This window comes from Balearica regulorum, chromosome 2, assembly GCF_011004875.1.
Source record: "Balearica regulorum gibbericeps isolate bBalReg1 chromosome 2, bBalReg1.pri, whole genome shotgun sequence".
In the NCBI taxonomy this organism is placed as follows: Eukaryota; Metazoa; Chordata; class Aves; order Gruiformes; family Gruidae; genus Balearica; species Balearica regulorum.
In genome coordinates this window covers 31,945,123-31,958,066 of record NC_046185.1, presented here as the reverse complement: position 1 = coordinate 31,958,066, position 12,944 = coordinate 31,945,123, and the positions used below count along the sequence as shown (strand labels likewise).

General features: G+C 41.5%; 1 protein-coding gene across 1 annotated transcript in view; it reads right to left on the bottom strand.

Moving 5' to 3' along the window:
• ZNF704 (zinc finger protein 704) overlaps positions 1 to 12,944 on the bottom strand; it is a 96,620-nt gene that overhangs the window by 11,955 nt on the left and 71,721 nt on the right. The window contains exons 3-6 of the mRNA XM_075743824.1: positions 11,631 to 11,734; positions 7,281 to 7,513; positions 3,464 to 3,564; positions 1,294 to 1,555 (exon numbers count right to left, since the gene is read on the bottom strand). Coding sequence (XP_075599939.1) covers positions 1,294 to 1,555; positions 3,464 to 3,564; positions 7,281 to 7,513; positions 11,631 to 11,734 — 700 coding nt within the window. The remainder of the gene's footprint in view (positions 1 to 1,293; positions 1,556 to 3,463; positions 3,565 to 7,280; positions 7,514 to 11,630; positions 11,735 to 12,944) is intronic.

Sequence of the window (12,944 nt, the reverse complement as noted above, 5' to 3'; positions counted from 1 at the left end):
AAGTATTGAAACCAGAGCAACTTGAAAAGGAGACAGGGCTCAGACACTTGTAGTTTCATGTCATGAAATACATCAATTCAATTCAAGCGGCTTAAACATTTGAACTAGGATTTCCTTAGGCAAGCGCTTTACTCAAAGTCTGCTTATAAAAAAAAGATTGAGCAAGTCTCCAAATTGCAGGGAAGACTGTCATGACTGCAAATCCCAAACGAAGTGAAACTCCTCTCAGCAGCCTTGACTTGGTGCCTCACTCTGTGAGAGGCAGGGCTTAAGCCAGACTGAGGAGAAAGTCTTCTAGCTGGTTTGATCGGTCCCCAGGTTGGTGTGCTACCTGATGCAGCTCCCACCTGAGATGCTACAAGCTTCCACCCACGCTTTCCACCATGAGACCAGAGACTAAAACAAGCCTGTGAATTTTGTGTGGTTCCCTCTGCCCTTTTAGTGGGTTCTGCTCCAGACACACAACAAAAAGGTTTCATCTGCACAATGCTGTATACGAAAGTTGTTGCATCTGATAAATTTAACAGAGTTCAGTTCTCCGGTGCATACACAGGTCACGGACCACACTACTTCAAAGCCTCTATTCTTCTTTTCTCATACGGTATCCAGACCAAAACATGTCAAATTTTAGCACACTTTGGAAATTAATGTTTTCTGTCTGAACTTAGTTGGAAGGTTTTTGGAACAGCAGTTTTTGGATCTGACTGGATTTTTGCCATGTGCAAAGCATTACCTCTAAGAGTAGGAGGATACCAAATATGCCTTTTCATTCTTCCAGATCTACTTCACATATGCAAACTGACATCTCACACTGTACAAACAAAGGAAAGGAATTGTTCCTGGCATCCCTTGGGTACTTGCCTACAGACACTTCGAGTACAAGCAGAGCTGAAATGAAGACTCTGGGAGGGATTTGGCTGACTGAATGAGAATTTTTACAATGCAGGAGACCACACCTGAGCACCTCACCTTGGACCCTCCTTATGGTCAGTGGAGAATTAACTGATGTAGGCAGTGGGATACACAGAGCAACTCTTCTCAACCTGAAGTATGCACCTATGCATGGCTGGATAAATAACACCCCAAAATCCATTGGCTATGGTGGGAGCACAACAAACAACTAGCTCAGAAGGGGACATCAAAATTTAAATGAGATGAACCCCTCGGGCTCCCCTGAAAACTTTTCAACCCATTAAAACTAGACTTGGGTTTTTAAAACCCAAACATTGTGATCTTTTCCTTAAATATTAATGACATTAGTGTAACAATGGAGTTCACTCTCACTAGCGTTACCTGGTAAGCATGGTCCGTGTGTACGAGGTAGAGGTTGGTAGGAGCTGAGCGGCTCAGAGGTGTCATCAATTTAGTCTCGGTTTTGGCACAGGAAGTTTCAGGACGGATTGCGTCTTGGGTGGGAAAGGAAGGAGGAGATGCTAAAGATGGGGAGACTGGGGAAAGACTGCTTAAGCCATCAGCTACTGAGTCCGTGTTGAGCCTGATTTCTGTATAGTAAAAATCCTCCTCTCCATCGCTGTAGTCAGACTCTCCTACACGTCTGTATCAAGACAAAGAATGAAGGACTGATTAAATGAAAGCAAGAACCCCAAGGTACATTTTAAGTTCTAGACGCATGAGCAAATATATTCATACTGTCAATAAATTAGTATTCCCAATTTGAACCCTACCTATTTTATCAGCATTCTGGCTGCAGGGAAGGGGGAGAGGAAAAGAAAATCACCTAGTCTGAAGGGAAAAGAAACAGGAATTAGATTTTTTTTCCTGTGTTATTCTTGACTAATTCTTTGACCTTGGAGTAGATGTTTAACTTCTATGCTTCAGCTTAAGTATCAGTGTATTAATCCTAACTATTGAAGTTGACAAGAATCTCAACGCACTTTGACTTCAGAAATGACAGAGCAGCCACAGAAGGACAGGTAAAGATAACAAACATGGGCAAGATATACTTAGCTAATGTCATGGCCAACAATATGTAATCTTACCATAGGTTACTTAATTAAACCAAATATAGTTATGGCTGTGGTTCACCGTAACGTTCCTTGGCACAACAGAAGAAGCTGCTAGAAAACAGTCTCACCATGCAACTCACTCAGACAGAGGTAGAGAAGCGACATACACAGGCTGGCTTGCCAGCGCAGAACTTTCTGGTCCTACTCTCCAAAAGCAGACTTACTGAAGGAGGAGATGTAAAAGGCTTAATTGTCCCTGCATCCCCTGGCACTAGCTGCTGTGTGTTTGAGCACAAGTGCTAGGAGTGAAGCAGCCCAGTCAAAGCAGGAGTTCTCAGTAGGCTACATGTTATCTTGAAGTCCCAAACAAACCACTATTTTAGCACATTCATAATCCACATCCTATATAGATGTAACTCACAGGTCATACATGTGTGTTTTCTCCTGAATGTTGCCACCTTACTCCATAAAACCCATTGAGAGCATGGGTTCAGCACATTTGCAAGGCTCTACCAGAAGTACCACCTGCTGGAGCACTGCCAGCCACTCACCAAAACCCCTCTCTCTGGCAAAGTTACAAGCTCCAAATTCCAAGGAAGTTCTGCTGGTTACTCCTCCCTCTCCCATGCCATGAAAAGGATGTCCCCACAATATACAGGACAAAGAGCAACATCCATAACTGCATTTTGAGAGAGAATTTCTCTGTTTCCAATAGCCTCTTCAGAGCCTAAGCCCAACAGCAATTACTATGACCTTTGAAAGACTCTCTTGAGGTCCACACCAGACTAATTCCTCATGGTCACTTTAAGTTTTAAGCACTGGGTCACACAGAGTTACACAACAGAGATGTATGTCCATGTATCTGATAGATGAAGACCATAAGTCCTCACTGTAACTAGATTTGAGACAGCGAGGTCACTCAGCAAATTGCACAGGATATTTCAGTTGCAAACTAAAACTCTGAAACAAGCTTGTGTCATACAAGATTAATTTGCTTTTGCTTCTAGTCCAAGTAACATACACATGGAATTGCCACTCAGTTTCTTTTTCTTAGGTTTCTTAGGTGGTTTGGGGGTTTTTTTTGGCATTAATTTGACTCAGAACTAGCACAAGCACCTGATCTGATGTGAATCAAGGCTGGAAAGTATTCATGCAAGACCCTGAATCCTGCTGTCCTTCACACAGCATCAGCCTGGACGTGATGTGCAGATAGCACATATGAAGTAAATGCCACTGAGTTGTGCAGCTGTTAGAGAAGAGCAGTGTGACATAGAGCTGTATTTGACCTTCTAGCAAAGTTCACAAAAGTTCAAGAAAGTGCCTCACTGTTGGAATAAGTTCTCATTCACCTTGACACACTACTCTGCAATTCCCTCAGAAACCTAGGCATCTGAGAGACAAAAGCCAAGGACAATCCAGTTCATCTCCCCAGCCAAGTGTGACTGCTCCCCTTCTATACCAAACCCTTTAGACTTCCGACGAGACTGCCCTCTTACCCAAGGTGAATGGTCCGTATGTGTTTCTGAATCCCTGCAGCTGTGCTCAGTACCTTCCCACAGTTTTTCCACAGGCATTTGAACATCACCTTCATCGAGTTCTGAAAATTATGAGTAAAGCAACATCAGTTGTGTGGAAGACAGAAAGAAAATCAAACCACACAAAACAGATACACAGTTACAAAACACTGTGAAGGCTCAGAGCCCTAACTCCGAATTTGTAATGATGTAATAGTCTCTGTCAACAGTGGCATCCTACTGAACTCAGCAGAATCCCAGTGAAAAGTTGCAAGAGCAGCTTGTGACAAAACTTTCCTTCTCTCCACTCTTTGGCATGGCTTTTTCATTTGCAAGTTCTAGATTCTGTCTCCCCACTAAAGGAGGTAGATAATATAAAAACTTCCTACACTTCTTTGGAGGCTTTCAATGAACAACTGATGGGGACTTCTCACGTAATGCAAGGCATCTTCTTAAATTAAGATCTTCCTAAAGCAAGCCCTTAAGAATATTTCTGCTCATGAATTTTGCAGCACATAAAAATATTGTACCAGAAAACCATAGCTTCTGCTATGACAGTATTCACCCATGAGCTGGCAAAACCTACTTTTATTTCATTCAGAAGCTGCTGTGACCCTTACTTGGACAAGAGAATGAGAAGCCATCTGGCTGTGTTCAAAATTTTTAAAAGAATATGTGCATAATCTCATTTTAATGTTCTTGTTATATTCTTTAATATAACTTCATTGGCCTAAACTGAGTTATCATTGATTCAGAGTACAGCCATCAAGGCTATAACCACCCCAACCTTCAATATTTTGAAGACTCTAGAGAAAACCAGTCTTAATTTAAAGCACAGTATGTGGTTCTTACCACAAACAACATAGATGTTGCAGAACTGTATAGACTTTTTTAAAGCTAATTTTACCCCAAAATGAAACCTACTTTATAAATTTTAAATTAAAAAATAATATCTAAATGATTTCTACTTCTCAGAAATAATTTTCCCTATTATTACAGAGCACATTATTAAATAAAACATGAGGAAGAGCTTTACTGTATTATTATCCTATAATTTTAGTTACATGTAAGATTAAATATTCATATAGATGCATAATATTCTAATATTACATATTAGAATATGATGTACAAATATTCATATAAAGCTTGACTGAAAAAAAGAAGGGAACAAGAACATCCTTAGAGTTAAGTACATGTTTCATTGGGTCTTGAACAAAAGCTGACTTGGTGGTTTCTCCAATTTGGCCCCTTTGGAACTGCAGGCCAGCAGATGGCAACTTTCAGCATTTGCTAGAAAGATGATGATTAGAATATAATTTAAAAAAATCTCAGCCGATGGGCTTTTTAAACTACAAGTTGATTGCAGTAGCATGTTCTCATGGTTACTCGGCTGTCTAACATCTCCTGTTTGAAAGTATGGTTGCTAAGGGCTTTAAAATTTGAGGTACCTGATCATACTGCCTGCATGAAAACCTTCTACTTCAGAATAAAGTGCACATAAATTCCCTCTATAATTTTTTGATCTGATAATACAACTACCATTCAAATAGATATAGAACTCTTTTTTCCTAAAATTAAGTATAACCTATCTAACAATTCTGATAGACACATTTTTTTACTTGTACAATATAATATTAAATACTATCAATACTATCATCAGCTCAAAAACCCACAACCACTCACCATGGCGACAAGATGAAGATCATGCTTACCGTTTACACCTTAGGAATTCCGGTATGACATCATGAACACCATATGCATCTTTACAAACACAGATTGGTTTAACGTCAATCTCCAGTTTGACGGTAAAACCAATCTCCTAGCTCCACTGTGGTTTTGGCTTTATTATCAGTGCTAGGAGTCTGCAAAACCCCATGCATTTTAATGTAACCAAATGAAATCTCACTCAGTGGAAATACAGAATATAAACCATGCTTCCATTTCTGACTAGTTCCAAAAATTGCCTAATCAAAGAAAAAAAATGGTTTGGTGAGGAATAACTACATTTTAAGCAAACAACTTTCTTAACGGGAAGTGGTTGCTAACATGACATTTTCCAAACATGAAATGCAAGAAACTTTAATGAATAAAACTAAGGTTACCGATCACTCTATTTCCAGGTTTATTGCCTCTGACTTTTGCAGCCCTGAAGAAGAAATAACCTGAACATTTTTCATAGAATCATAGAATGGTTTGGGTCAGAAGGGACCTCAAAGATCATCTAGTTCCAACGCCCCTGCCATGGGCAGGGACACCCTCCACTAGACCACATTGCCCAAAGCCCCATCCAACCTGGCCTTGAACACTTCCAGGGATGGGGCATCCACAGCTTCTCTGGGCAACCTGTTTCAGTGCCTCACCATCCTCACATTTTATTTCAGCTTCTAAAGGTGTGAAGCTGTACTCAGATAAAGTAGTGTGCTGGGGCCAGAATAAAAAAAACCTGCAGGAAATGCAGTTCATTTCTAAAACAAAGTTTGGCAGGTACTGTTATTATTTATCCAAATTAAACATTTGCCACACAGAGCAAATTCCCTGCAAACCAGAACAGATGATAGTGCAATAGATTGGTGGTGGGTACATAAATAGAAATATTTGAAGACAACTCAGAAAACAATAAAGATGGCAGCTGCAAACCCATCTGTCTTACCACAGCTGAGCAATACGAGTAAGGCTAATAAACTGAACTTCAACTGAGAAGTAAAAGGCAAACAGCACACTTCTGCATTCCTACTCCTCCTGTTCCACACCCCTCAAAAATCATCTGTCTTTAGTTGAACAGCTCTAACTTCGAATTTATTACAATAAAGGTGTCCTCAATGGTTTTTTTTCCTTTTTAGCAAGAAGCACACACATTTTACATCCCTCTCCCACGAACAAGGGCAGAACAGTGTGGGTTAGCAAATAAGCAACTTCTAGAGCAAAAGGATAAATCTGAAAAGGTTTAAACAATCACTAAAACTTCTTCCTGCTGTTGATGAAGCAATTAACTATCTCAGACTGAGCCAGAAACAAAGTCACTAAAGAGAATAAATTCTCTGTTTTTTCTTCTTACAAAAAGCCCTTTTTCATCTTGCTATGTAAAATCTGTCCTGTTGCGTTGGGAGGGAAGGAAACTTGGACTAATGCCATCTCTTTGTTTTCTTTTTCTTCAAGAGGAGCTTGCTTGCTAGCATAACGGTGCTTTTTTGGGGTTAGTTTTGGACTTTTTTTTTTTTTTTTACAGTGTTTTATTTAGTCTGCTTTTTCACTCCTAGTGAGGATAAATTTGGCCACAGCTAATACTCTATCAAAAGCCATCAGGTTTGGTCTCTCTCTCCTTTTTTTACTCCATATGTTTGCGCAGAGAAAGCTTCACAGTATTAAGGTATCTGACATGCTGTCAGACAAACAGCACTTTCAGGGAACAAGAAGTATTAAGGCCACATCCAGTTTTTGTGATGACATGTAAAGGCTGCCTGTTGCATGCTGCATACAAAGAATTTGCCAAAGTAGGAAAGAAATCCCTTGAATGGCCAGAGGCAACACCTTCTGGAAATCACTCTAGGGTTTTCTGAGCAGGAGGCTCTGTAGAACCTCACCATCTGCCAGCAAATATGCGGTGCCGATGGCAGCATGTGTGTGCAGTAGGTGACTAGGTTGAACGAGACATAGTGATTAGGCTGCGTACCTACCTTAACTGGATGCCAAGGAGGGATACACATACAGAGCTGTTTGTGTGACCTGTTCCTTTCTCACAGCAAAGTAAGTCTACCAAAATCCTATCTCTTCATGGTATGGAATTTAACATAAGGCTAACCTTTCTCTTCCTAGGAATGGGTTCATCAAACAGAAGGTTGCTTGTTTCAGCTTCGTCAATACCGTCATCTGGCTGGGAAGGTGTCCGAAAAGCTTTGAAGCTATCAGCTGACAGAGGTGGAGATGGGGTGGATGGATTGGACTGGTCACTGGGAGCATTCCAGCTCCAGTATCCACTGCTGCTGGTACTAGAAGGCACAAATCCTCCTTCTTTCCAAGATCCATTTAGGGATTCTGTCAAGAACAACAACAGCCATCATTACAACAGTATCGTGTGTTAGGGCTAAGGAGCTCTTTTATCTAAGGCTTAGATGCTGTGCTGGTAATTAACTGCATGTTCAATAAAGGAAAGCAAAAGTGTCGGATATAAAGATGACAACCAACTCTATCCCACTGCACACAAATTATATATTCCACACTTGATTCTTCATTTAAAAAACCCAAAACAACACAGTATTTTTCTAAAAAGAAATGCTGAGTGTGGAAAAATAACCTGTTCTGGAGCATAAACTGCAATAAGCAGTCAGATATTGCATGCGTGATTAAGGGAAAACATTCAAATACATCCTCAACTTTCAACAGGAACACGACTTTGGTGGGGCATCAGAGCAAGCTCCAAGCCACCGCATGGCCAACAGGAGATCCCCTCGGCAGGGGACATATACTCGGAGCCCCAGGACACTAAGTGTTATCTGCAAGAACATGATCATCATCACAGTACTAAAACACCAAAGAAAACCATAATTACACTCTGTCTTCTCATAATCTCCCAGTGCACACGCCTCTGCCTAGTCTGTATCTCTAAATGAAGTGGTATGTATCCTTGGAAGGATATCCCTTCTTCTTCTTCATACACGTGTGTCGTTAGGCATCTGGTTTCAGAAGTGGGACACATAGATGCCGGATTGCCTCCACACCTACTCGCTGGAGGAACCCCCTCCTCACTGCAGCAGTTCCCCTGACATTAAGAGGTAAGCAGACACTCAAATTAACAGGTTACTCTACAATGTGGTGGGTGGGAGTAACAGCACTGCTTTCACAGCCTGAGGCACAGCTTGAACCATGCTTCATGTGCTGAGGTCCTCAGGCGTTAGACATTGACATGTCACTTTTCCCAATCGCTAAAGGACTTTTGGCAGGAGAGGAGTATGTAGGTCATCAGCTCAGCAAGGTATGGCCCAAGCGTGTCCAGTGGTGCAACCACGGGCGGCTCTCCCTGAAGCTTCATGTTCTCACAGGGCTCCAGCACATGTGCAGGGACGGTTTAGGTGCAGGTTCTCCACAAGTCAGATACAGAAAGCTTTTTCCAATGACGCCGTAGGTGCCTGAGTATTGTACAACAGCCGACTTGGGAACTGGCAAGCAAATAACATCTTATCTGTTTATGAAATGTTATTTAAGTGTGAGACATGAGTCTTTTCAAGCCAGTGCCTGCCTTTAAGAGTTCTGCAGAAGTCACTCCTTCATTCCTTCTCAATTTCTTACAGATAAATTTAACTAATGACATCAGCAAGAAATTAATGTTTACCACCTGCCACCCAAAACCAATGATTTTTTTTTTCTTTCTCCTAATTCAGTTGGGTTTGGATGAAACCCTTAATCATTAACATCAGCTGCTCACAAAACAGAATGCAGTGCTCCATCATGTAAGCACAGGCACAAAAATACCCTTTTGCGTAGGCAGCAGCCAAGTCCCTGCACTTACTGATCAGGGCCACAGAGCATAAGTGCGATCAACTCTCACACCACCACCCCCCCCAGTTCCTCTTTGGAAAAGGACACATACATTTCCTGCAGCTAATAAGTTAACATATAAAAATGTCATGTTTTGGTTCATGATTACAGCCTTCCGAGTTTTCATGTGACTGTAATGGAGGTGGTGTTTGTTTCTTTTAAGTATTTGTACTTGTGTCTCCAACCAAAGCCAAGAAGTCCATCTGGTATCAGCTTGTGACCTCAGCATAGCTTAAAATTCCCATTTCTTCAGAAAAACAAAGGAAACAGCACTCTTTCAACTACTACTTTCTGACACATTTATGATGGTACTTTGTATTCTCAGGGTTTACAGCTTCTCCTCACCTTGCTGAGAAAGAGATGTAAATCAAGAACATTTTTAAAGTAGTACGGAAAAGGCTGAATAAGGGTGACAACAGGAAAAACAACAAACACTGGTTCTCATCAATACTAACAGATCTGTCAATGTAAAGGAGTTTAAAATATAAATAAATGCAACTTACTCTTATTTTGGGGCTCTTTTCACATTGCTGGAGTAGCGTGAAAGAGAACCAGACCAAATATTACTCAACTGCAGGGAAACAGGGGCCAAACTCTGATTCAGTTTACATGGGCAACCATCCCCAGTAATTCCAGCACAGATCAGACTTCAATATTAATGCTAATACTATTTTTTTACTTCTAGGCAAAATTCCATTTGTTTAAACAAATGTTCCTTTAAGTACACTGCTACTTACTGCTGTTTTCCAGAAGATGTACAAAGAATTCATCATTAGTACATCTGGAGCTTGTATTACGAAGATCACAGCCTAGACTTGCAACACTAATTCAGCTTGAAATTATCAAATCTTTACATTTTTATTGTAGTCTTTAGTAAGTCCTCACTCAGGCAAAACTAAAATATTCAAGGCGAAGGTGCCCAATAACAGCTTCGAAATCCTGTTGGTGACTACTGAAAATACATGAATTACTTTTTCCGGCTTGTCTTCCCAGATTTTGGGAAATAAGCAGACAAGCTATGTGAAGAAATATCAAAGAGCACTCAGGCTGCACAAAGAAATATCAAACGCAGTTAACAGCTACCATTTACCTATTAGCAATTCAAAAGGGCTTGTTTGGAAGATCTTTCCAATCGACAGCTGCTAGCTAACGTGCACTGCTGCTCCCGACAACTGTCATCTGCTCAAATTGCTGAAGGTGGCAGATACTGCCTTGCCCCACGTGAGAGCAGCTCCCCGGGACCATGCATGCAACGTGGGACACCCATGTGACTCGGCCACTCCGAATCCCTGCCTGGCACATCAGCACAGATCTCCCTTCATCTGCAGTTTCAGCTGTGAGCTGGAGCAGCTGGAGAGCAGGTACGTTCTTGCCCTTCCAATGGTCTTCCCTGGGGGCTGGCAACCTCCAGTCCTGAGGTGGGACAGTCACTGGGGATGTCACCCTGGAGGTTTCCCAGGGCTCCAGGGGAACAGTGACACTCCATAAACACTTCTGGTTTTAAGATTTGGTTAGTGTTTGGAAAGCACACAGGGAGGAGCCATGGGTGTTCATGGCTAGACTTCCAGCTAAATGGATAAAATTTACATTTTCTGAAAAGAAATGAAAACAACACACTATTTGTTCAAAAATTTTGAAAGCTGGGACATTTCTCATGGTACAGATTCCTTTAAGTACAATATCATTCAGTGGATTGCCTCTGCTTCCATGAAGAACTGCAAAGACTACTGCCCTATTAATTCGCAATCAGTAAGTATTCCTCAAAGTACTCCAATTATTTACAGTAGAAGGGCATTTAGTATCGATTTAACAGTTATGAGTAAGAAAAGCCAGTCCTACAAACAATGCTGAGACATCCTACCAAGGGTGTCCTAATTTAAATTCTTCCTTAAGATATAACACTTTTAAAAATTTCTTGTAACTCCAGTCAAGCTTGCATAGATTAGATATATTTCATTAGCACTCTCATTATTACCACTAACATTTCAGATTTATTTTTGTGTGTCTTCTGCTGTACCATGAATGGAGGTAGTCTTTGAAACGATTATGGATTTGATGGTAGACCATCAGAGAGTTACAAAGGGCAGAGGAACTGAGGGTCTAATCCTGCATCAGCAGAGACAGACTGGTTGTCGTGCAGACCGTTAGTGCACAGCCTCTCGGCTGAGGGCTGGGATCTGGAAGTGCTTTTCTTCATTGTAGTGTTGACTAAAATCGGATTTCCATGGAGTGGGGACAAGAACCACTGCTGTCATGTTTGCTGTATATGTGCAAATGCAAATAAGCTGTTTGGAAAATTAGTGTTTCAGTGAGGTCAGGAGACCTTCCACAGCGCTCCTCTCCCATTTACGAAATGGGACACCTCCTATTTCATGAATTGGAGCCACTCTACAGTTACAGAAAAGATTTCTTCTCATTTCTGCCAGTGCTGCACCAAAGACCTCGAGTAGATCAGAGCAAAGCTCAGTAAGATGCCCAGCACACGCGTCACTGCCAGAAGACAGACACTCACCCTTTGTCCTCCATCACGGTCACAACTCCTGGAAACAAGCCCCTGCATACACGGCCCTGGCCCCCTCCCTGCAGCCCCTGCCCAGGCACTGCTCTGAAGGCTTACCGTTGGGTCGGACAGGAGGGCTGCGGACCAAAGGGCTGGTGGATAAACTGGTGAGTACCATGGCTGCTGTTACTTTATCCATGTCCAGTTCTTCTGAAGATTTTCTGAAACACAGTGAATGGGAGGCAGGAAACACATCAGCAAATACTTAACTTTTTTTAGTGTATTTTTTAAAAATAACAGACCAAAACCTAAGCCAGTAACCAAAGCAAGCCACCAAGCAGAGTTCTCAAAACTTCTGGCAACCTGAGCGTACCAAGTGGCTACTTTAAGCAAACCAGCTCAGCATAAATAGGAAAAGCAGTGGGAAAAGAAAATACATCTTTGTATAAAATTGTCAGGATTAATGTGACCCTCCATTAGTTTGACCCTCTTCCCTTTTTTCAGAATTTTGGCTATTCATATCCTTAAAGCTAAGCATTTGTTTAAGTTTTTTTTTTTCTTGAAGACATAGAGATGCAAACCCAGGTAAGATTACCAGTAACAATAACATACACTAATCTCTGTGGGGTGAGGAAGAACTATGAACTGATCCTAGATTTTTCCTAGTCAGATTATAAACTAATTATGTAAAATAATTAGCAAATTGGCAGAAAACCAGTGTGGGGTGGGGTCAGTTTTCTGCAGGTGTGATGGGCGCCAGAGCCAGCAGGACAGTGCAGCAGGAAGAGAGGGACACGTCGCTGCCTTAGCTCAGCCTTGCTGGGAACTGGCCCTAAGTAGCTGCTTCGATTTATGCAGTTAAAACCAATGAGTTCTGGGGGGAAAAAAAATAAAATCAGGTGAGAGGCAGAGGAGAGGGCACAGGGAAGGGGTAATAAGAGAGAGGAGGACAGCCAGCTTTCCAGGGGAGGGAAGAGAGGATTTGGACACAACAGATGCCTCCAGAAACCAGGCTTCAGTGACCCACTGCTCAAGAAGCAATGTTTTTTTTTTTTAGACAATGCAAAATTTTCATTGTAAATTTTCATTGGCTGTAAAAATGCACCTCTTTTTTTTTTTATTTCCCAAAAGTAACTTTTCCTGACAGGTTAGCAGTACAACGTACCACTTCTGAAGAATGAATGTACCAAACAAAAACTACTCAACCTACTAGGTTTAGCAGACTTTAGCTTTCCATCCTTATGGGACTGTGGAACATAGGCAGATAGCTTCTTGTAAACACTTGCTTCCAAACATACAATTGATCATCCAAGACCATCTCATTTCTAGAGATCAAGTTAAATTTGTTCTTACAAAAGGAAACATTTCCCCCACCACCACCCCTTCCACATTGTGGGGTTTCTAGAATTTCCTCTGTGCCTTGACAGGAGC